This window comes from Dendrobium catenatum, unplaced genomic scaffold, assembly GCF_001605985.2.
Source record: "Dendrobium catenatum unplaced genomic scaffold, ASM160598v2 original_scaffold_103796, whole genome shotgun sequence".
NCBI lineage: Eukaryota > Viridiplantae > Streptophyta > Magnoliopsida > Asparagales > Orchidaceae > Dendrobium > Dendrobium catenatum.
This window is the reverse complement of record NW_021422234.1, coordinates 1-26777: the sequence shown is the minus strand read 5'-3', so window position 1 is coordinate 26777 and position 26777 is coordinate 1. Positions and strand designations below refer to the sequence as shown.

Below are 26777 nucleotides of genomic sequence, written 5' to 3'. Positions count from 1 at the left end.
TATTGATTAATTATAATAATGAATTACTTATAATGATAATTTTTATGAATAAGATTGAGCTTAATTATTATTTTATTAGATTTTGGAGTTATTTACATACATTTTGTATTTAAAAATAATTTATAACATAAAAATATTAAATTTCCACTTATTTAAGAAGCTCTTACTAACACAATTTAGCTTTTGGGAAAAATGTTGCAATGTGTCAAGAGCTATTAGGAGCTTGTTTTCTCTTGCTTTTGTAAACCCCTCAATCCACCCTAAATGGGTAATAAAAAAAGTGTTATTTTTGTGTGCTTTAATGATAATATTATGTTGAAGAGAAAATCAACTAAAAAATATGTAAATTCTAATCTCAAACAAATTGATTGAACCTTTTATTGTGGGTTTAGTGTCAAATTTTGAAGGAATTGAATAAGGTTTGAATGCAAAATTTAGTTGTTAATGCTCTTTTCATCAAGAAATGGGTGATCTTCCCCTTTAAGGAAGACTTTGAAATGATTTCTCCACAAACTTGGATTTCATTTCAGACGGCTTTTTCATATCTTCTTAAAGCAGCTTTCTAATACAAAATTTTAAATTTTTGTACTAAAAATTGTTTTAAGAAGCATTAAGAAAGCCATCACAAACAAAGCCTTGAAGTGAAGGAAATGGAACCCTCGATTAATGAGGTCTTAAACATTAATATAGAACGATTCAAGCCGGTTGCCAAACAATATAAAAATATGTGTGATGATTGCTTATAATATTAGCTTCATTTAATTGTTCATTTATTCATTCTCACATGATTAAATGCTTACTTGTTAATTCATATTATAAATGATTATTTGTTAAAAATTTCTTGAACTATAAAGTTTTTAATAAAAATTACTTTTGAAAATGGAAAAATTATCTCAAATGATTAGGCTTCATTTGGAACAGTTTTTAACTGCTTTCTAAAACAACTTTTTAGTTCAAAAATTTCTTAAACAAAAAAATTGTATTAAAAAGCTGCTTTATAAAGCATTAAAAAAGCCGCCCCAAACGATGCCTTAGATACAATAACATGAAGTTGAAGACATAATTGCCCCAATAACAAGATGGTGTATAAGCCCTTGAAGGAAGCAAAAAAGACAAGACCAAAAGAAGCCTTCAAAATATGATTCAAATAAACATTACAAAGGTGCAGAAATCTAAATCAGGAGGTAAGTTATAATAAGCTAATGAAATAAAACAATATGCTCCTAGAAGTCAGCTGAAAGACTCGTCAGGAAAGCTAATGTATAAGGGGAAGTGGATTTGCCGAAGAGCGAGCACCAGCGAGGAAGCTTTTCAAGTACTCTTGCGACCTTCGGCGTGACTCTGTTAACATCCGTTCTTAATTTCAACAAGAGAGGAGAGCTCTCAAGATTATTCTGATGGGTTCCGTTCTTCCTCCAGATGAGGTTAAAGTGAAATCTTGTCGGCGAATTCTTCCCTCCTGCAAATTGGATGATATGCCTTCCATCTACACTGCTCTTTTCGCCGGTTGGTACCAGTTCTTCTGAATCCACTGCTTTACAGAAGGTAAAAAAGAGATGAGAAAAGAAGAATTAAGATTTCGTTTGGGATGACTTTCTTACTGCTTCTTAAAGCAGCTTTCTAGTAAAAAAATTTAATTTTTAACTAAAAAGCTGCTTTAAGAAGCAATAAGAAAGCCGTCCCAAACAAAAACTAAAAACTTAGGCTTCATTTAATGAAACTTTCATAATATTTTCTAAAGCAGTTTTTAGTACAAAAATTTTTAATTTAAATAATTTGTATACTAAAAAATTATTTTAGAAAGCAGTAAAAAAGACATCACAAATGAAGCCTTATTAAGGCTTATTTATCAGCTTTAGATTAGCAAGTTCAAACAATTCATTGAGAACAAATAAGAAACATAATATTCAAACAATGCTATGCATAAGATCCATTGATCAAATTCAAACCAGAATTGTTCACTGCTTTGATAACAGCATACATGTCCAATAAAAGATTAGTTATTCTGTGTGGACAACAGACGTTGTTCGGAGATAAATAAGAGCACGCCACGTCACCTCCTTGCTGTATACTGTGACTATGCACCCGCTATGTAACGGGTAAAGTGGTGCGCTCTGATTCGCCTCCGGATACAGAGCTACGTCCGGTGTCTCCCAATATAAAGAGCACCTAACTGAAGGAAACATGAGCGTATCCAGCATGCAACATCAAGGAGTGTTTAAGCTAGATGATTATTAAGATTTTGCTTATGATTATTAAACTTTTGCTTTGATGAAAGAAAGTTGGGAATATAATGAAAATATTATTGCATCAAAAGTGCTTTGTTTCATCACTAAGGTGGAACAATAAAGTTGTGGGGAACATTGTGCTTGAAGAAATTACATTATTTGAACAGCATATTCCAATAATCTAGTTCAGAACACTTTCTATACTACATATGGAAACTTATAATATAGTCTAGGAAATTATACTGCGCCAGATGAATCATTTTCTTTTAAATATGAAGAAAATTCAGAACTTCAAAATTTTAAGAAATGAAGAGAATAAAATTTTAGAAAGAAAAATGTAATACTTTTTATTCAGATCAATCTTAGAGAAGAGAGAGAGAGGGGGGAGGAGGGAGGAAGGGAAGTAGAGAGAGAGAGAGAGTAAAAAATCACTCGAATAAGAAACGGTTGGCCTCATGTTAAAATTCTAGACAAATAAGAAAGATAAATTCATATATGTAAACTTAAACAACCATTAAACGAAGGGCTTCTGATGACCTGTTAGGAAAGTTGAGAAATTAGATTTGACTTATGTTAAGAAAGATAGAGGTAGACCAAGAAAGACCTGGCTAGAAAATATTAGAAATGATCTTTCTTTATTAGATTTAAAAGAGAATTTTACTTTAACATCACACAATAGCGAAAAAGGATTCATGTAGCCGACCCCACGTAATGGGACAAAGGCTTGATGTTGATGTTGTTGTTGTTGTTGTATGTCCAGATTTAGATCTGCACTAATATTTCTTTAGTTAATCAATCAACCCCATGAAGTTTTTTAAGAAGAAAAAGCTGCATCTATTTTTCTAGTTCAACTAAGATAAGATCATAAAGAATGACGATAAGCTGTTTAACAAATGGATTATGTTACCTTCAAATGAAAAATCGCTGATTAACTCGGTGTTGATGGCCAGTGACCAACGCTTGGAGTGTTTAGTATCAACCAAAACCCGTGTTATTCTAGAATCAGCACTGGAGTCACTTTCGACATCAAGTGAAGGAATCTCCGACTTACTCCATCCAGCGTCAGTATCCTTAAAGCTTAAACAACCATATTTTACAGTGAAGGAAACAAAATCAAGAGTATTCTTCCTTCCGCATTCAAATCCCTCATCCTTCAATCTCACAGATTCCTCCACCAAGCTACCAGGAGTAAAAGAAAATAAAGAAATATATGAAGATGGTTCCTGGCTCTGAGCAGAGCCTCTGTTTGTCTCCACAACATGCACAACCTGAACGGCATAACAATTGAATTAAGTAGTAAAGATGAGCAGGAATGCAGGATCCCATATAACATATAAATAATGAATGGCCAGTAAGTAAATTATGTTACTACTACACTTATAACACGAAAATATTCAATATGTAAAAATAAAAGCATATTTATTCAAACAAGCTTGATGCTGTAGATCATTCAGAGTATGATACCAAGCGGCACCGAGAAGCTAAAACATGCTCGATACTGCTCGGTATCTTTTCATAAAAACAACTTTAAAAATAAACAGCACTTCAAAATTACTCTTACATGCTCGGTACTGCCCGGTCAGGTCGAAGCCCGCCAGGGGGCAACGCCCCCTTGGACCCCCGGCAGAGTCGCAACATATCTACACTTTCACTTAAATTTTTTCATGTTTCAAGTTCATATGTTTTAATTTGTATAAATCCTTTCTAGGATAATGATCTCTAGTGGAGTAGGAATTGGTTTTAATGATGGTCCATCAGAAATCAATATTGAAGATAACAAACCTCTATGGAGTTATGTTACAAAAATAGGTAAAACATCAGAAGGGGGAGGCAATATTGCATTCAAATGCAATTTTGTAATGCAACATACAAAGGATCATATTATATAGTGAAAGCTCATTTGTTGAAGATTAGTGGTCATGGAATTAAAGTTTGCCCAAAGATAAGCTCATCACAAATGGCTGAATTACAAAGAAAAATCAGTGAAGCTGAGCAAAGGAGTAAAAAAGAGCTTCCAAAACATATTCCACTTCCAAGCACTCATGCTTCATATCCTTCATCATCTTCTTCAATTAGATGTGATGACAATACTGTAAATAAAGGGCCTTTTCAAATGGAGGGATTTGAACCAAAAAGAAGAAAACATGTTGTAGATAGTGCTTTGGAGAAAGCATTTAATTTACAAATGAGAGAACAACTAGACGGGGAAATAGCTAGAATGTTTTACTCAGCTAGACTTCCTTTTAACCTAGCAAGGAATCCACATTACAAGAATGCCTTTACATATGCATGCAATAACAATCTTGCAGGACACGTGCCACCAGGATATAATGTCATTAGAACAAAGTTGTTGCAAAGAGAGATGGACAATATTGAGAAGTTGCTCGAGCCTACTAGAGGCGTTTGGAAGGAAAAAGGAGTTACTTTGGTTTGTGATGGGTGGACAGATCCACAAAGAAGACCACTTATCAACTTCATGGCTGTAACAGAGAGCTATCCTATGTTTATCAAAGCAATAAACTGTGAAGGATAGTACAAGGATAAATTTTTCATTTCTAATTTAATCAAAGAAGTTATCATGATGGTGGGGCCTTCAAACATCATTCAGGTCATTACTGATGTGGGATGTTGCTGGAGATGGATTTGAATCTCTTGAGGATATGGGAATATTAGAAATTGTTAATCTTTCACTTGATGAGTCTGAATTAGAAGCTATGATATTTATTGAAGATGATATAGAAACTCAAAGACAAACCACTGAAGAAGATAATCATATCATTCCTTCTATTGAATAGTTGAAATTTCATGTGCTGGACAATTTATCTTCTTGTTTGTGTTGATGTACTAGACATTTAAATATTTAATGCTTACTTTTATTTCAATTTTTTGTCATTTCAAATATCACACTTTGATTACTTTCTTAATTTTTATGTATTATTTATATATTATAATGTCGTATCCGCGCCGTATCCGTATCCTGTATTTTTAAGAATTGGCATGTCCCGTATCCATATCGTGTCGTATCCGTATCTGTGCAACATAGAGGGAAACTCTTTAGAAATTTTATAGATGATGCAATCAAGAATTATCATCCTATATTTTTATTTTTCTACGTTTTTTGTTTTTCTATGTTTCGGATTCTATGTTTCTTTTTATTTGTATTACCCTATGATGAAAAACAACACATGATCATGCTTGGGTTTGATGCTCTTACATAATTTCTCTCAATTAGCTTTTCACTTATGTTGAATTTGCTTTCTTGTTCCTTTGTGGCTAAATGAGTATTTAATTTTAGGTTGTTTCTCCTTATTGGGCTTGGTCCAATTGTTTGGCTAGTTGCATGGTGTTCCCCATGCTGTCCCGTTTTCTCTTGTTGTTGGCTTTCCCTATGTTGGCTTTTTTCCCCATGCTGCTGGTTGTTCAATTTCCACTTTGCTATTTTCTTATACTAAGTGCATTAACTCCTCATTATATGGGCTAACTTGAGAGACTTCTATTGGCTGTTTGGGTGGCATAATTAAGTGAGCAAATTATAACCATTTCTCCCCTTCTTCTCCTATACTTATGAGTTGTTTACTGCTAGAAGAGGGGGTTATTATTGTTGTTGGTGTAATCACAGTAAACCTGCGGGTTCTTTGGCTTGGGAGCTAACCTCTTCTATCTAATCTTCTCTCACGGTTTCCCTTTCACCTGTATCTTTCTTCTCAAATTTATGATAAGTTGTTTTTATTTTAAGTGGTAGGGTATCAATGAGTTGTGTTTTAATTTAAAAATAGCATGGTTATATTGTTTTATGTTTATCAATGTTTTAAGAAAGAAAGTTGTTTTTAGTTTGCAATATTAGTTTGTGTTGTATTTATTTTTTTCTAGATTGCAACATCCAGGAACATAATTATCGTCAGTGCAGTACCCCTCATGAGAAACTTGACTATCCCTTAGGCCCCCGAGATGCACAACCACCAAAACACTTTTTCAATCTATTTGTTTGGATACGTAGGGCATAAACCCTATTCAACTCTGTCCCGATAACCCTTTTTTTTAATCTCTTAGAGAAATGACCGCTAGTGGGACTAGCAAACTCTTCTTTTTCGATGGGAATTTGATGGGGACATCAGAGCATGGAAAGTATATCAGAGGCGTGGCCGTCGATCTACGGCCACGATCGAGTCTATGTATTTTTGAGTCATTTCATGTATTTGTCTTCTTATTATGTTATTTAGATTTTATTATTTATGCTATATTTGTTTTCCCGTTTTACCCATTTCTTAAGGGAGGTAGTATGTAAGTCATAGGGGCATTGTCGTCTTTTTTATTTTGAGTCCTGTGTACGAGGCTATTTATAGCCCTTATGTTCTTCTTCTAAAGTTAATGAATGATTATCAAAAAAAATTTCTGCGTGTTACTTTCTTGTGAGAGCTTGAGGACTAAGGAGAAGGATCCCTAGGAGAGGGAGAATCGCGCATCACCCACCAACCTAGAAGAGTCGGGTTCGTGGTCTTAATTTTCTATCTCTTTCCCTTCCTCTTCCCACCACCGCCGACCCTATCTTCCCCTTCCCCCACCCGTGGTCCAAGCTCCACCCAAGACCTAGAACAGCCAGCCCCTCCCTCACTACTTAATTAGCATGTTCTTGAAATTCTAAATTACTTTGGATGTTTTCAATTTCTAGCATGTAATTTAGCCTAAACGTAGGCACCCCTCTTACGTTTTCTACTATCATTTAATGGCTAACCGTCTTAACCGCTATTTGCTCTTATCTAATTAGTGCAAGTTATTTTCATATTCATCTAAAGCATACGTAGTCCTGCATCATCTAGTATCAAAGCATGATATGCTCTTAATGCATGTATTAGGATCCATCATAGAGTTTTCCTTTATCATCATTTTACTTTGCTAGTTGCTCCACCATTGCATCTACTTCATTTAACATTTTTATAGGTTGTTGAACAAACATTTCCTGCATAATTGAAACTTTTTTAGTATGTAAAAGCAGAGGGCAATTTTCTAGTATTAAAGACAATTATAATTCTTCACAAGCTTCTAAGAGAGTGTGTAAACAAATAGCAATACCATTCCAGAACTAAAGCGTAACAAAAGCATATTAAAACTTACATTAACAGTACGAGCAACATCCTCCGTGAATGTGGGGAAAAATCCAGTTGCAATAGCAATCAATGTTAGAACCATCAGTGCACAAACTGAAAGCATTATTGATCCCTTAATATCTGCACAAGATGCCATCAATCAGAAACTCCTACGCAACATAATGAACGGATAAAAACAGACAGCAAAAAATATATTGCGATATTTACAGAATTGACTATGACGTCAAGCACAGCCTCTAAAAGAGTAAAAGGTTAGTCAAAGGCCATAATCATTAAGAATATAGAAGAGCCTAAATTTGGTGAATAGAAGAAAAGATTGATTCTCAAATTGAAATAAAGTTAATGTAAATGGCACCTCCGATCGTCTGCACTGGAATTTGTTCGTACTCAAAATAATAAATTTATAATCATTACTAAACCTGCAACATCTTAAGAATTCAACACCCGATGTTGGTCCAGTTGTGCACCAGTTGTGCACAAACTAGAATCCAAATTCAAATTAAAGAAAAGATAGCAACGACCTGAGCTGAATATAGTTTTACACATTAAGAACAAAGAACTAATCAAACTGCCCTAGTACATTAGTTGTAATCAGATAAATAAGAGAAAATCAGATCTTCCCATTTTCAGCCTGTACACTGTGCTGACTACTATTCTGTAGTAAATCTATGCTGCGTTAATTTTGGCATCATAATCCACATCTCAATTTTAAGCTCATAGAATGACAGGTCCATTTAAAGGTTTTCTAAACAAAATTTACAACGTTATTAGCTTGTTTAAGAGCAACAGTACTGTGTACACCAGAAAAAATAGATGATAGGGTGGCTTTACTTCAAATTATTAGATAGACAAGTTAACTTGTTTAATAATGAAAAGAGCACAAAATCTAATACTGAAATTCAATATGAGAACAAAAAACAGATAAATATCACAGGGCTGTCACTTTTACAGAAATCATTAAGTATAATGCAATGGGAGACAGAAAATGTGATAAACTGCCGACCTGAAATGTGAACATATGAAAGAAGGTAGACCAGCATTAGACAGACAATTGAAGCAATGAATGCAGCAAGTATTACATTTCCAAGCCACTCGGGGGTACTACCAGGGTTCCTGCAGATTGATTCAGGATTACCACAAAAAACTTAGATAAATGACTAGCCACTGGTGCGAAATTCAACTCTGTTTAGCAAAACAGGATGTGAAAAAATCAGCATGATATTTAGGCTTCGTTTGGAACGACTTTCTTATTGTTTCTTAAAGCAATTTTTTTGTTAAAAAATTTTAAATTTTATACTAAAAAGTATTTTTAAGAAGCAGTAAGAAAGCCGTCTCAAACAAAGCCTTAGATTAAAGATCACAAGTAAAGAGAAAATCATGACCTATCAAACCGAACCAAAGAACCCGTTATTGTCCCTACCAACTTAATAACAACACCGGAAGACAGCAGAACGGGTACAGTTAAACCCAGAAATAATGTAGTAATTTTGAGCTGCTTTGGCGGCCTCACTGGAGATAAGGTTGCTTCCATGAGTCCATCTGGGAAAATGGTAGAACAAACATCACAATTTCTCGAGTAGAAATAATCAACTAGTAAATGGCGAAGTAGGTTAACTTACAAGCAAAAGAAGGAGAAACCAACCAAACAAGGGCTAAATATGAAGACCCAACCTTATAAAAGTTGCCAATAAAAAGAAGTATAAGCCACTGAATTAATCCTGATTTGAAAACCCATCTTTCTGCCTCCCATTTCACTAAATTTTCTTTCTGAGTGATAGAGAGGTTTTCCATCCTTTTCGAAATGACCTTCCTTAGATGTTTCTGAAGAAACAGAAAACCTATGTGCTGACCACCAATAGCACCGAGTACCGCTGGTGCGCCAAATAAACCAGCTACTAACCATGGGTTTGCAATATATGGCACCGGGGAGGAAGATATTAGAGGTATGATAAAGGCAACTAACACAGATAACCCCAGAGAAAGCAGCCACATTAGGATTATACAAACAAAGGATAATACAAATGATATTACACCAGGATAACCACCCATAACCAAGGATGTTGTCCATAGTAAAAGAGCTTGTAGAATCACCGAATTGGAAAGCATGCTGGCAAGATGCTGTGGGTACACAATCATGTACATTCCCTTCAAATTCCAAATAAAAAAAAAATAATTAGAGAAGAAACTCTGCAAAGGAGATTAATTCCAAGTGGCACTCTGCGGTACAAAGAATACGCTAAATACAATTGATGGATAAGGTGATGTGTAAATTTGCTGACGATAATTGGTTTGTTGTCATGATTTAACTTCCATTAAATTAAGCATTCGACTTTAAGAAAAAATAAATGGCTTACTGTTAATTGGTTTGTTGTCATGATGTGTAAATTACTTATGGTTTTCAAGCTTAGAAATCATAGATTAGATTAGTAAACCGAGTTGTCTACAAAGAAAGTGAAAATAAAAAAAGTGAAGGATTATTGAAATAGAGATAAGTGTACAAGTATGCATTTAGGAAATAGAAATGCATGCTTACAACTCTTCCACGATGTACAAGTGTATTGTACATGGAGGAAGACACAAGGAACACGGTGCACAAATGTGCAGGAGATGAAAAGTTCTTACTGCATCTCAATGAGAGAACAAAGAGCACTCAAATATCATTTCAAAAGACATGAGATATTCATACTTAGTAATGACCTTCACTTTTAAAGACAAATGCACTCTCACAGCAAGAAACAATTGGCTAACAAAAAAGAAACCGAGAGAACATTAAGGAAACAAGGAAAAATAGGAAACATTAGTCAAAACACACTTTTATAAATTTAAAAATATATATAATACAAAATTATAAATATAAATATCATTTAAGAATAATATATTTATATATTTATAATTAAATATATTTATAAGAATAATATTTAATATAATATATAAATTTATAATATTAATATTTTATATTATAATTCTTATAATATATATTATAGCAAATTTATAATACATATTGCTCAAATTTGTAGCCCAACTAAGCCAAAATTTGAAGCTCAACTAGCCCAAATTCACATTCTAAATTATTCATGCAATTTTTTTAGTCCCACATCATAGGAGGAGTTTGAGGATATTGTCTTGAACCCTTTATAAAGTGTGAAGTTCACTCTTTTTGCAAAACAAATTATGTGAGGTATTTAAGATAACTTGCATAGATTATGGTGAAATTAATCATCATATTTAATAAAAATATTTTAAAAAGTTGAAAAAATTAAATAAACTAAAATATATTGTTTAAAATTTAATAAAAATAAAAATAAAAAAATTTATAAACCGGCCGATTCTTTCCAACCCGAACCAATTCTTTCCAACTCGGACCGGTTCACCGGTTGAACCGCCGGTTTGATCTAGTCTGATGCAGAGCCGGTTCTATAAGCTGGATCGGACCGGCCACCAGACCGGTTCACGGTTGAACTGGTTGAATCGGCCGGTCCGGTCCGATTTTCAAAACAACGTTCAAGAGACAGTTAATGCAAATATCTTCATCGAAGAATAAAACCTCAGCAAAAGATGATTAATTCTATTTTCATATTACCCATCACTTTTATTTATATAAAAGTGGAGACATTTATGGCATAACAATAACCATAATCTAACAATTATAAAGGCGAATATCATGCGTCATTGTCATCAGCAAGTCCACTGCTAAATAACATCCTTTCAATGCATAAATCCTAAAGGCTAAAAAAAAGTAGCTACCATTTCAACCAATGCTTTTGTAAGGTTCCAAGTTTAAGTTACATGCAATGGTTCTGAAAATTGAAAAAATAAAAAAGGAAACAAACAAGGACAACATTTTAAAAATATAATTGTGTAATGTTAAATATTTTTTATGGAAAAAGAAGAATAAAATCTCAATTATTAAGTTGCCAAATATCTGCATACCAGAACATCAAAATAGATGGGCTTGTTTCTTTCTTTTCCATCATCTGATCCTACTGCCATTTTGTAAAGATCTGGAGACCTGGCAGCATGAAGCAGGAATGCTAGCATATTTTCCCCAAGATGCTGAAGAGATCCCGGCTTCAATAGTTTCAACATATCATTCTGCATTTATTTTAGATTTCCCAACAAGACATAATCATGAATTATTCCCATAATCCAAGGTCAGCTTAATCAATTATTAATCTTTTAGTTTAATAAGTATCACTCTTCTTTCAATGCTATCACTTCAAAACAATTGGCATGGGTACAATTTGTTGTAGAATGCTAATATTTCTTATTATAAATATGAAATTTACACAAAACATAAATCAGAAGCTAGCAAATTGATAAAATCACTTCTTACAACACTACAGAAGTGCAAAACAGCATTTAGATATTCATGTCTAGACTCTGATAGCATCTTCAGAAGGGTAACTTCAGATTTTGAATGAAATATTAGCAGACTTTGTAATCTTAATTTTCCTAATTAGCAACTGATGAGAGGCTTTACAGCTCTTCCTCTTCTGATTTTTTTTTTTTTTAGCCGTTATCATTCACTGGTGGCACTTTCCTCCGCTTGCAATCCTCCTGCGACCGTCTATTATGCTTACATCGATCTTTCATGTGTTCAAGTGATGGGGCTTGCAGTGGCTGTTGTCCACTATTATGAATGACACTTATGCGACTGCAGGTTGATCATGATTATTGCCTTTTCCCTCCCAAGGGGCCAAAACTTTTAAGTGAATCAATTTATTTATAAATAAGAGTTTTAACTTTTAAGCTAGGACCAAAAAAATTTTATTTTATCAAGAAAAAGTTTCTAGTTGGATATGAGGATTTATATGAAGCTTTAGATTTTGAGAAATATTACAATCCACCTGTCTGAGCTTAATATGTTTAAGGAGAACTCATTAAATATCATATAAATCTAGCTAAATACACCAACAAAAATATCAAATATGGTCAAATTTGAACCTCTTCCAAACTTATAATTCGAAAAGTTCTATAGTTGATGGATTAGAAGTAGAGAAAGTGTTACAATTGTAAAATGATTCCACATTTGATATTTTCATTTTGATCTGCATTGTGGTATGCACTAGAACAATTTCACGAATCTGAACCTGAAATTGTGCAGAAGTTAAAGATCAAATATGAAATTAAACCTAAAATCATATAACAACATAAATCTTAATTAAAATTTCAATTTATCCCTAATTGTGAAATTAAATAAATCATGTATGTTGAGATTGATAACGACTTGATAATATAACTCCAGAAATTATATTTAATAAAATCATATCTACATCTACAAAATCAAATAGATATTGATGTTTTCCTGGTTTTTGGTTCTTGATTTACAAATTCATCAAAATAACCTTAAATAACTATGCCGAAATATCAAAAGATTTATCAATTATAGGTACCAACAACAATCTAAAAATCAAAATGCCATCTATTTGATTGAAACTAAAAATGCATAATTCATGGAGACAAATCTTTAAATAATTTAGACTATTTTCTCTTAAAAAGATTTGCAGATAAGATAGGCGCATATTATTTCAGTGATTTGTTGATAATTAGAAAAAGAAAATTTTATGGAACCTAATAAATTTAAATTTTAAATATTCTTCATCTTCTTCTATTAGTATTAGTTATTGTATATTCACTGAAAAATGTATAAGCATTTTAGAACAACCATTATATGCATCATCTGATATTGCATTTTGCATTAAATCAAATGTATTATTTGAAAGAAATATTCAAAGAAACTTACTGTTAATCATGCCAGTTAAAATTCTAATGAAAATGTGAATTTAAGATATTTGGAATTCAAATTGGGTGTTAAGATAACGGTATTTCAAAATCTTAAAACTATTTCTAAAAATTCTTCCAAAATTAACTAATACATAAAAAACTATGTAAAATCATACAAAAAAGTGGGATGAATGTTTATAAGTCACAAATCCAAAAAAAAACTTTTACTAATTTAGTCTTTAAAGTATTTAACCATTATATCACGAATCATAAACCGAGGCCTTAAATTCATCTCTTTCCACCTCTACCATCAAGATTCACATGCAACACTTCATATGAATAATTTTTAGACAATCATTCTAATTTTGTTATTTAAAATATTATTGGAGATGAAATTTCATCCTCTATTGAAATGAATATAAGAGATATTTTGAGTAAAAGAGAGAGACTTACATGTGATTATATTGGATATTTTTATAAGAAATCCAAGAGTTACACCCAAAACTCTTGGAAGAATAATGACTAAATGATCTGATGAAATCAATTCTTTTTTTTTTCAAGCAGAGCAAACTGATGTGACTACTCTAACTTTTGCTTCTGACAGTGGAATTATTCTTTTTTTTTTAAGTTGTTATACATCTCCAGCAGTGACATTTTCATCCTCTTGTGATCCATCTATGACCCTATGTTCCACTTCATGAAGCATTGATTGAAATAGAATGCAAGAATTCTAGTGCATTACCTTTGTGGATGACCTCTGTGGATGACGTCACCAATCACAATACTTGCATATAACTTTTGCCATCTTTTATGATCGAGTGAGGGACTTATAGCAGATGTGATTAAGATTTAATTGTAATTGATACATTTCTCATCTTTGGTGGACAAAATGACTTTTTCTAATTGTAAAAAAAGGGGGATATTTTATTACAAATATGAGTCATAACCTTCTGTAGAAAATATTTTTTTATTTATGAATAAAGTTTTTGCTGGATGCACTATTCCTTTTGCTTTCAGAAGCCGAATCATTAATCAAGAGACGTGAAGATTGATTAGATATGCTATCTTTTTAGGCCTATTTGAAGCTTAATTATTCTACTTTAGGTGATTTTTTCTTCTAAATTATTTTCTTTCTGTAAACCTTCTTGTTAGTTTGAATGTGTAATAAATTTTATCTAAGTTTAACATAATTCATGTTTTATGAGAGCATAATTTTTAATTAGTTGCATAATTTTCATGATTATGAACTTCTAAGAGTTCTTTCTAGTAAAAACTATTGAATTGTCATTTGCGATGAATTTCTCCAAAAAAAAAAAATGTTGAGAATTTGACTTTTAACAGGACACAATGACGAAAAAGGATTTATGTAGCCGACCTCACATAGTGGGACAAAGGCTTGATGATGTTGTTGTTGTGTAATCAAAAGTAACTAATAAATGTTAAAATTAACTTTTTGTGATATGCAAAACTTTTTGTTCGCTTGTATGATTTTGTCAAGTTGTGTATCTCAAAGTTGATCTGCATTAAAAATTCTAGACTGCACGATGTCCAACTTCAGCAACCCAACTTGAATTGCTAATATTTAATCCAAAGGAAGCAAAGTGCAACACTCATTCTTATATGCATTAAAACATCCGATTTATATTGAAATATTGCACTTTTTTTCCGAGCATTCCAGTCTATATAAATGATAAATGACAATAAGAAATAAGCAAAAGAAAAGTTACCTAGCAATCAAGTTATTGATTTCTAGTTTCTACATTAAACTTTTTAGCACTGTGACGCACCTTCGTATGATATACAGCACTGGAATCTATAAATGCAAAATCAAGTCCAGGAAGGCCAGCGATTTCTTTATAAACTTGAAAGTCTGTAGCTGACTTAATTGCTCCAGAAAGAAACAGATCCTGAAGAAACATAACCATTTCATCTTAAATGATGGCAAGAGAAAATTGAAAAATGTGAAAGAAAAAAATGGATGGAAAGAGGCCTGTATTACTTTTCCAAAGAAGAGAAGAAGAATTTTTTCTTCAATAGAAAAATGTCAAGTTATTCTAATGAATTCAGAGTAAACATGAAGCATTTCAAACTAAATATATTCCTTTAATTTTATTTATTTTTTTATTTCACATACTAGAAAATTGGAGAAGTGCCATATTTGGTTACTAGGGAAAAAATAGAACTACATGGAAACGAAATGGATCACATTATACTAAAAGAATGAGGAAAAACATATGCACAAAGCACCTTAGAAGGAATATACTAACCTGGGAAACTATTTGACCAGATGGGTATTTTGCCACATTTGCATAAGTTTCAACACCCCATGACTGACTAGTCTGCTTATATAAATCAAGATTAGTCCTTCCACAAAAGAGTACATTCTAGAAATTTCACAATGGTCAACATGGTGAAAAGCAAATAAAAAGATTTGCAAAAAGAAGTAGAAATATCTATTAGAAAGGAAAGAGTAAAAATAGCTCTTATCAAATGATGATATTGGAACTCGCACCACCTGAAAAATGCTAGATTTCCCTCCTACACCCATGGCCTCCAAATCAATAGCGAAGCGTATAGTGTTCCTCCATGGATGCTGCACAAATAAGAATGTTTTGTGTATTAATGTAATAAATAATGGATATAATTAACATAGAATCGTCCACAGAGCCAATTACTCTTTAAAGGGATCTCTCAACCATATTACGAACAAGAGCTTGACATAGAATTATGTATCTGGGTAAGAATGGAAGGTGTTTCCAACTATGCAATAAGAGAATAATAAATAAACAGAAAAATAACATGGCTTAAAAATTAGAGGAAGTTTTAAACAAATAAAATGACACTTCGAAGTATCTTTAAGGAAGTCCATGCTTCTGTAATCAAAGATGAAAAGTGGAGTAATCTAGTATTTTCAAACCTGCGTAATAAAACTGTGTGCACCATTAAGACCCTCTTCTTCTCCAGTGTTAAATAAGAAAATGACACCGTTCCTAAAACCATGAGCCCATTGAGATATTCCACGAGCAAGCTCCAGCATCACACCCACACAAGAACTGCAGTCGCCAGCTCCTCCGCTAAAAAACAAAGGTTTCCGTTTTACATCTGAACTGACAAATCTATTACATTTGATTGTGAAGTAAAGGATTCACAAGAAAGGGTATCTTTTATGGCTGTTTCCAATGCTGAAAAATCATGTAAAAAGGGTATCAATCTCAATTAGATCTTCTCATCCAAACAATAGCTAACAAATTTTAAGAATTGTGTGGCATTGCAGAGACAAAACATATGTCACATTTCTCAGTTAGTATTCTCTATCACTATGGGAGAGAGTTATTGAGCATAGGTTATAACATTATACTAATGTTTCTCAAAATCAATTTGGATGCATGCTAGGTATACTATGTGCTATACATTTATTGAAAGGTTTGATGAAGAAGTATAGAGAGAATAAGAAGGATCTAAATATGATATTTATTGATTTTCAGAAAACATATGATAAAGTTCCAATGGAAGATAAGATTAGAGAGAGTCGCATTAGATGGTTTGGTCACATAAAACGGCGGCCTTCCGATGATCCGGTTAGGAAAGTAGATGTGACATATTTGACTTATGTTAAGAAAGGTAGAGGTAGACCTAAAAAGACATGGTTAGAAAATATTAGAAATGACCTTTCTTTATTAGATTTAGATGAGAATTTGACGCTTAACATGACACAATGAAGAAAAACATGCAGCTGACCTCACATAGTGGGATAAATGCTTGTTATTGTTATTGTTATTGTTGTTGTATATGATAAAGTTCCAAGAGAATTGCTATGGAGAGTTCTAGAAAAGAAAGGGGTTAATAATACTTATTTTCAAGTCATTAAGGATATGTATGCAATAGCTGTTACCTGTGTTTAAACACAAGGGGGTTTGACCAAGTGTTTTCCTATCTCAATTGGATTATATCAACGATCAGATTTAGCCCATATATTTTTGCTTTAGTCATTGATGTTCTTAATAGACATTTGCAAGAGAATGTACCCTGGTGTATGCTTTTTGCTGATGATATTCTTCTTGTTGATAAGATTGGAGAGAGTTGAAGGTAAACTTGAATCATGGATATCAACCATAGAGTCTAAAGGTTTTTGTTTGAGTAGATCTAAAACCGAATACATGGAGTGTAATTTTAGTTGCAAGATTGTGACTTTTGGTGATCAAGTCATTAATAAGAGTACATGTTTTAAATATCTCAGATCTTTTTTCAAAGTGATGGTGAAATAGACGGGGATATTATTAGTAGAATTCAAGTTTGGTGGTTGAAGTTGAAGAATGCGTCGGGTCTATTGTGTGATAGAAAAGTACCCCTCAAACTTAAGGAAAAATTCTATAAGATGGTTGGAAGACCTAAAATGTTTTATGGTGCAGAATGTTGGCCATTAAAAACGAAGCATAAAATAAATAGTGTTGCAGAGATGGGGATGCTCAGGTGGATGAGTGGCTTCAGTCTTAGAAACAGAATATGAAATGAGTATATACGTGAAAAGGTTGGAATAGCTCCAATGGAAGATAAGATTAGAGAAAGTCACATAAAATTTCGGCCTTCCAATTACCCAGTTAGGAGAGTAGATGTATTAGATTTGGTTTATGTTATGAAAGGTAGAGATAGACCTAAAAAGACTTATTTAAAAAATGTTAGAAATAACATTTCTTTATTAAATTTAAATGGGAATTTTGAGTCTTAACAAGACACAATGGAGAAAAAGAATTCATTTAGCCGAGCCCATGTAGTAGGATAAAGGTTTGTTGTTGTTGTTGTTGTTGTTGTTGTTGTTGTTGTTGTTGTTGTATTCCTTGTCGCTACAGAATATTGTAACTAGGATAGTAAATTATGAGGCAACATAAGCAAGAATCGTCATGAGATTTCATAATTGGCATCCTGTCATGTCTTGGTAATACAGTCTTAATATTACAATTTATTATAAAGATAGTCACTAAGTATATATTCTTTTTGTATTGATTATAAAAATGTGAACAAAAGATGATCAAAATGAGATGCCTTAGTGTATGCTTCTTGCAAATGAGAGTTCTAATTGTTTAAACATTTGATGTGATAAGTGGAAAGTTAGATCAATGCAAAAAAATTAATATTTAGAAAAAATATATATTAGAAGATAAAGGACATAGAATTACAAGAACAAAAACTAAATATACAATGCAATTTTAGTGGGTGTGATATTAATAATTATTAAAAAATATTACAAGAGAAGTGATACTTAGTTTTGATAAATTTAACTCACTTAGATCAATTATATAAAGGAGTGGATACATAGAAGAGGACATGGAAACTTGATAGTATTGATATCAAAATGCTATGGAGCCATCTAAATTTAGACAATTTAGCTTGTGTAAAACACTGTATAAAGTGGCTGGTATTATGATTCTTAACATGTTGAAGAGATGTATTCCTAAACTTATTTCAGAAGAACAAGTTGCTTTTGTGATTAGCAGATCCATGTCTGATCACTACCTTTTAGCCCAAGAGATATTATGCAAATTCAGATTTTCTAAACAAAAAAAGGTTTGATGGCTTTAAAACTTGATATGGAGCAAGCGAATGACAGTATGGGATAGCCTACTTTATCTCATTTGTTGAAATGTATGGGAATGCAGACTAGTTCTCTAATTTGATAATGTAGTGTGTTGAATCCAAAATTTTCTATTCTAATAAATGGTAGTATAACTGAATGGATACAAGCAAAAAGTGGTTTCAGACAGGGTTGGCCGTTATCACCTTATTTGGTCATTATGTGTGCTTAATTGTTGTCTAAAGCTTTTCATAAAAAAGGATATAATTTGGGTATCAAAATCTCTCACAAAGCTGATCTTATTTCTCACCTTTGTGTGGTGATGATGTATTAGTTTTTGCCGAAACTTCTTCCAGTTTGGTAGGTAAAATTAAGACCATATTGGCTGAATATAGCTCTTTGACAGGCCAAGCAATTAATAAGAACAAATCGATGCTGATTTGTGGAAAGTTTGTTACTTCTAGAAACGAGAATAAACTTGCTTCTTTATTTGGATATAAATGTGTTAATGAGATTATTTATTTGGGAGTGAAGATAGTATTGAGAAGATTGGTTGCTTCGGATTTTCATTGTATCATATCTCACACTTTAGATAAATTAAATGCTTGGGGCAACATATTCCTTTCTTTGGCGAGAAGAATCTCTCAGATTAAATCATCTTTTCTTATGTTTCCTTCCTTTCTTTTACCTCATTCATTAGTGCCTAATAAATGGACAATCACATTCAAATACAAACACTAACTAACAAGCTGGGTCATTCAACTAAACATCAATGAATAAGCATTAGACAAGTGGCGAGCAAACTCGTAATGCATGTGATAATTTGCCCATAAATGATGAGATTAAAGTAACATTTCCTTTTCAATTAGTCAATCTAAAAGCAAGGACAAAGAACCTGCAGTGAGTACGAGCTTTCATGAGCGTATGCAGGAGACATGTAGTGAACATAATAATTCGCCTATGGGCATGAGCATGAACTTATGACACACACAATGGTTTGTTTACAAGCACTACAAGAAGCCTGTGAGTGATCATGGATGACAATGAAAGACATACAAGTGAGCATAACAACTTACCAACCAGCATGCAATGAATATTATGACTTCCTTGTAGTCAACAACAATTCAGTGTCAAGTAAATACATTAATCCCCCACAAGCGAAGGCGGTCGATATGTAACGAATGCAAACACCTACGAGCCATCGTAGAAGACCTGTCATGTACACAAAACACTATCTGCAAGAGAATACAAAAATAGCTGTAAAAAAAGCAAGCAACTATGGGCAATTACAAAGACCTAAAATGCATACAGCAGTACCGTATAGAAAATGTTGGAAAATCTACGTTGAGCATAGTTTACCTATACGCAATAGCGGGTGACTTTGGAATGTCCACGGACAACACAAAAACAAATTTGACAAAGCTTGCATGACACCATAGCTCGCTCGCAAGAATCAATGAGCAACCTGTAACGCAACACTATGATTCACCTGCAAGAAGAAGCAGAGAATTTGTAGTAAAAACTATGGAACATTGGTGGAGGGCTCCCGATGCATCGCACAGCATGTTTGCAGGCAAATGTACACTCCTACGGGCTGAATACTAAAGAAAATAATAGCCTGCAAAAGATGAATGAGATAAACCACGTCACAGTATTCGCAATACTCATACAAGCAGACATAAGGCATTTTATAGGCCCTTTAAATGGAAACTTATGCATAGTCTAAATGATCGTCACCTACACGACTGGTTACATTTGAATATTGCAAAAATACCCCCCCCCCCTCATGCATTGAAGTACACACTGACACATTCAGAACATATATATGCATTTTGCAAATGCTTTGAAATGCATGTAAACTGCACACACACATTACAACATGCAAGATGAATCGTGTAAAGAAAGCACACTACACAATATGTAAAATGAATCATTCAAGCATACCATCCAACTTGCAGAATGCACAGTTGAACAGAAACATGCTACGCTGACATGCAAACCCATCGTGCACTACACGAGAGAATTGAATCACCATGTACTTGTGCAAACAAGTAGATAATGCATGGATGCATTATGCATACATATCATGCAAGTACATCATACACTATGTTAGTGTATTAAGCCAAGACACTCCATATCAATACAACATGTAAAATGCATTCAATAGCATATACCCGCATGCAGGAGAGGATGCAGCGGGGGGCCCAGGGGCACGGGCCCCAACTAACTTTATCATTAACACCTAATTAAATATATTAATAACGCATTAACTACATATTAAATCAAATAAGTTTATGTAAAGGTTTTTTTTTCCAGCCCAATAACAATCCCTCGCAAGCACGGGCAGAAGCCAAAATAAGAGGTCTTCTTCGCGGTCTGCGCGTGAGCCAGAACACTGAATGCCCAGTCGCCACCCTCACCTCGTTGCTCCACCCTCGCCTTGTTGCTTCGTCCATCTCGTTGTTTCGCCTTGTTCGTTGCTTCCGCCTTCCAGTCGACAGTCGCCCTCGACTCGCAAGTCCCGCTCGGCACTCCGCCCCTACACTCAGCTATCCGACCTGTAGTCGAGGCGACGATGACCTCCGATCCAAGATGCTAGGCCCTCGTCCATATTACTCTAGTTCGCGAAGCACACTCCAATTGAAGCCCTTGGTCGATTTCCTCTCTATCACAAGCAACCTGAAGTCCCCTTCCTCCGTTTCCCCCCTTCCAACTCCATCCAGTCGCACGCAAAAAAACCATTCGATCGTAGCTCTTCTCTCAACTCACAAGACTCTTCCACTCTCTTTTCTCTCCCTCTCTCCTTCTCTCCATTTTGCCTTTCTTCCCAGGCCTTTACAAGGCACACAGATAGGAGATAGCGGGCATAGGCATTCAAACATCAAGGAGCGGCCAAGGCGCGCAACTTTAATTTGTTTCTTGATTTTTTTTTTTTTTTCATTTATCAATCCTTTGTTACTTTGTTAAGCAACGGATTTTGCTCTTATAAAGTTATATTGTTATATCAAAATTAGCACTATTTCATGCCATGAATTCAAAATTAAAAAAAACAATCTTGAGAAAAGCATATCTATTATTTGAGAAAATATTTGTATCTGCTCATTTATTTAGGCACTGCTCGGCTTGAAGGAATTCAAAGAGAGAAAATGAAAGTATATGAGTAAAAGAATTGAATTGAATTTATGCTTAATTTGGGACAGCTTTCTTACTTCTTCTTAAAGAAGATTTCTAGTATAAAAATTGAAAAAAATAAATACATAAAACCGCTAATGAAGGTCCCAAACCCGGATGAAAAAGGTAGTTTTTTTTTACTTAAATGATTTGTGCCCCCGCATAAAAAAAAAAATCTTGACTCCGCCCCTGCCAGCATGGGCCCCGGCAAGCGTGATGTATGCACACAAGTGACGCCTGAAGATGTTGCGCGGGTCAACAAATTAACTTAAGTTCAAATTTGATCCTTCTCCATGAACCCAATCATTTGTATCTCACTTAAGGTCAACTCTTGATTCTCAATATCGGCATGATAACTCACAACACCAGTAATTGAACCCAATCATCTGTAAGCATGTGATCAGAGTTGACACGGTTTGAATGACATATACATGACCTATTTAAATATACCCGATGATGGCTGTGTTGACAAAAAATCTCAACATGAGGGAACCCCAAACTTTTAAAATGTCTCCCACACTTATAAAATATAAACATCTAAATTAATTTTAACGTCACCCCGATGATGGTTGTGTTGAAAGCTAATATCAACCGTAAGGGGTAGTCTTTAAATTCTACCAAAAACTTCAAAACTCTACATACATTCAAAAACTGAAATTTATAATCTAACACTTAAAGCAAAATATACATCCACCCTTCGCAATAGTTTGTCGAGGTGAATAAATTTGAAAATCACTTCAGCTCACAAAGAACAAATGTCTAATCAAGAATATCGCTAGGATTCATTCTCAAATTATCTCTTGCCAATGAATATGATGGTATGTGTCCTCTAACCGATGATTTCACCACCAAATGACACCACAGGTAAACGGTTATGATTGAGACCCTCTAACTGGGTGGTTTTATCGTCAAATGACACAACTAAATTACGATCATGGCTAAAGCCCGTATGTTCCCCAATGGGTCTAAATTCTTGAGTAATGAATCAATAGGGAACAAAGCTCTTTGTTAGCTAAGGTGGACTTAAATATGTCCTCTTAGATAAACATTCACCCCAAGTTTATAAGATACTCTTGGATGATGCAACCCATGGCTGCCGACAAGGATCCTTCGGTCAGGTTCGGTCGACTACATCCTCTGACTAAGTTGACTATGGATCATGATGACTCGAGACGATGGAACCATGGAATCTTGATCGGGGTGATCATCATTTCCCCCACCATTCGCTCTAAGTGCGTGATGATATAAATTTAAATTTTCAATATCTAATTTTGCTCCTACTATACGCTGGATACTATGTATCTTTTTGACGACTAGCCTTAATTGAAAGTTCTCTTTCGTTACCGGAAGGAATAATTAATTATGGGGGCTTAGGCCTATAGCAAACTTGAACTCATATAAGACAGTCCTCACAAAATGAGGGCAAAATCTCTAGGTAATATCTTATCTAAAACTCAATCTGTCTTCTGAAAATTTGCCTCAGAACTTAGACGTTAAAACTCTCCTTGACGACCAAAAAAAAAAGGAGTCACGGAAAGGCCGGGGAGCAAATTTTTGGAGCCCACAATATGGAAGGCCACCTCCTCAATTTGTTGTGATGTTTTGATTCTCTAATGCTTTAAATATCAAGAATGCTAAACTATAATAATCTTTAGGAAGAAATAAAATTAAAAATTTTGGGAGGAAATCTCTACCAAAGGGAAAGCTTGGTGACATCTCCTAGATTCTTAGCTTGCTAACTAGATCAACCTTCCTTTGGTGAGGATGTTCGTGTTCTTGTCATTCTTTATTTTGTTGGGGTTTTTTTTTTTTTTTTTTTTTTTTTTTTTTTTTTTTTCCTTTTTTTTTTTGCTCATATTCTTCCTCACATTACCCACAAGTGAACTGGAACCTCTCTCTAAGTCCCCACGCTTCTGGCCATAGTTTCTTACATTAAAGTAAACTTTATAAACCAACTGCCCTCAATACAGCCATCCACACTTTCTTCAATTCCATATACCAATAATTCCAAATTCAGCTCTAAACAAGTTTTGGATCAACAACCCCACATTCTACAGTTATCCACAAACCACTTCATTTCATCGTTTCCCCCCTCAAAGCATTACCTTCAGCACCACATAAAGTCAGACTTCACTTGGAAACCCAAATCCTATACCTACCTTGGAGCTCTTGACCACCTTTGGCACCCCTTCTTCCCAAAGTCTTCAAAGTTTCAAATCTCTGAGTCATCCTATTTCTCCTTACACCAAATAAACTACTCCCCATCATTCTCCATTTCAAAACCCACCATACATTTTGCATCACCTCTCCTCCTCACTCTCTCACCTCATGAAAGGCACTATTCCTGATTTTCACTCATAGTCATCCTTCCCCGAGCTCGATCTCTCTTAACAATTCATCTAGCTCTATTAGATCTCTTTACGATTCACCCATTTCTCTGTCTCTCTTGTGAACCTTCCTTATGGCATTTCCCTTCCTCTCTTTGATTGTAAATAACCACCATCGCTACACTTTCTCAAAACAAGCACCACTCGAAGGAAATTATGTTAATGCAATTGTCAATTTAAAATTATCATAAATTATAACAAAAAAGGTGCACAATTAACTTAAGTTTGAGGCGCTGCATCAAAGACTTACAAGTTCATGAATAATAGATTTTCAAAATTTCTAAAGAGAATATATACTATGTTACAGAATTTAATATAGATATCATGCTATTCAATATTCAGAAAAAATTGGTCCTACATATAATTCTCTCCTACTTGTGCTCCCAGAAATGATTTTCTTCATTAAAAAAAGACAGATGTTTTAGTTTCCAGAGGAGACAGTAAAAGCAAAGACATTTGACAATTTCTAGCCTTCAACTAATTGGCCGATGTCTAGAAATTCTGTTAACCATATCCGAAAATTGAGTGTTACTTTTCGGTGAAGCTATATTATCACATAATAGGGCTTGTAACAATTCCTACAATTTTCAAGTGACCAGATCTAAAATCATACAGTACGTTTTGATTTGTTTTTTAATGTTCTCCAATTAACTGAAAGCATAAATTAAAGATTCTTAACAGAAAGCAAGATGAGATAGTAAGCATACGTTGAGAAAACTGAATCAATATGAGAAGACACCAGAATGGCATTTTCTTCAGCCTCTGGAATATACTTAGGCAAGATTCTCAGGACCACATGCTTCAGGTCTGAATAAACTAGTGTTTTCCCTTTGAACAGACCACCAGCAAGTCGATTTGCACCAGTTTTAGCAGCAAAAAGAACCACTTGGACATCGACCTCCCAATGAGCTGACTTCTTAATAACTTCTGAAGCCGACAAAACATACTATTGCAGAAAAATGTCAGGGAAACTTTTTCAAAAAGGTAAATTAAAAAGAAAATAGCAAGCATGTCACTAATTAAATTGTACAAATGTACAGAACAATTTTTTTTATGTTGGCAATCAGTTTTTTACATGTTAGTTCGAGGATGCTCTGTATATAAAATTACTAACGAAAAAACAGAATTAAAATGAAAAACATTTTATTTCAATTAGTAATTTATGGCCCATTAGGGTTAAAAAATGCAAATAAATAAATAATTAATGCTTCACAAATAGGGATGCAAATAAACCAATATGTTTGGCAATCTATAAGTAGTTTGGCTTGGTTAAAGCTCAGTCGTGATAGTTAAATTAAATAATCTAACAACCTAGAACTATTATAAACATAGGATTCATAAATGAACAAGCTTGAATAGCTTCGTCTTTAATTCATTTATAATCACGAACAATATCATTTAAAGCTCAAGAAAAAACTTAATAAGCTTGATTAAGTCTCGATAATATGCTCATTTAATACTCGATTACAATTTTATTTAATATGTGATTATGTGATAGTATTAATTTTTTTCTATAATAAAATATTTTGTTTATAAACAAAAGGTACTTATTTATGCTTATTAAAATGCTTGTTTATTCAGTAGTTCATTCAATTAAAGTCTCATTTTCAAGCTCAATAGACGACTTATTAATAGGTTCGATAAGACTTATTTAGTTAACTAACAAGTTTCTCAGCAGTCTTGCTAGTTAATAGACTCGATAGAGCTCATTCGGTTATCTAATAAACCAAGCTCCAAGCAGGCTTAAACAGTCATAATTTTAAATGAACCAAAATTGAGCACAACTAAAAATGCTTGTTTGAGCTTCATATCAAGTTTAAATAGAGTTTTAACAAATGAGCACAAGTTCAAGCAAGCTCCTACTTGACTCAGCTCAGATCATTTACAACCCTATTCAAAAATAACTTGTTGTCCTTGGAATGTTTAAATGGAACACAACTACAACAGGTTCGCTACCAAATCAAATTGAAACTAAACCAAACCTCCAAAAGGAAAATTATAATCCACGGCAAGAGATGGACTTCCCTCAACCTCCTCAAATGAAGTACCTCATAATCCCAAAGTCAAGATGCACCATGGCTTGATGAAATAGAAAAACAACCACTATTTCAACATAAATTGCAACCTCTTCAATCAACATTTCTTGCCTTCCAAATTACAATAATTAACCTTCATAGGAGAACGCTCTTTTAAATATGAATGAAGTAAGAAAGGAAACCTATGGCCAGGAGGCATGAATTCCTAACAAATCTTGGGAGTATCTTATTTCCAATAACCAAAGCTTTATCTAGTAAAGCAATCACAGACCATTATGGCAGCCAAAAACAATGTACAAAACTGAAGAAAGCTGAATGCCAAGCAGGATACTTCGATATTTATAAAGGTTAAAGTTGAATGCCCGTAGTAGGTAGGTCCCTAAAATTAATGCCACTTGATATAAAGTTGTGTCATGTAAAATTACAAACATAATTTTAAAGTGCTAACATATATTTTGTAGAGAAATTTGCATTTTTCTTTATGTGCTATAATTCTAATTAGGGAAGCAATATACCCCCTATGGGGAAACACTTGGATGAACCAAATAATGGAGCCC

At 33.7% G+C, this 26777-nt stretch overlaps 1 protein-coding gene across 3 annotated transcripts; it reads right to left on the bottom strand.

Annotated features, from left to right (window-relative positions):
- Positions 1 to 1214: 1214 nt before the first annotated feature.
- Positions 1215 to 25057, bottom strand: LOC110109116 (endoplasmic reticulum metallopeptidase 1; the record flags this gene model as incomplete). 3 transcript variants are annotated; one of them, XM_020840036.2, is given in 12 exon segments in its annotated part: positions 1215 to 1531; positions 3136 to 3496; positions 7341 to 7453; positions 8337 to 8446; positions 8716 to 8872; positions 8953 to 9478; positions 11264 to 11425; positions 14845 to 14964; positions 15325 to 15396; positions 15573 to 15650; positions 15975 to 16131; positions 24892 to 25057. In XM_020840036.2, coding segments are annotated over 12 exon segments (2330 nt in total), but the record flags the coding sequence as incomplete, so codon positions are not given.
- Positions 25058 to 26777: the final 1720 nt, after the last annotated feature.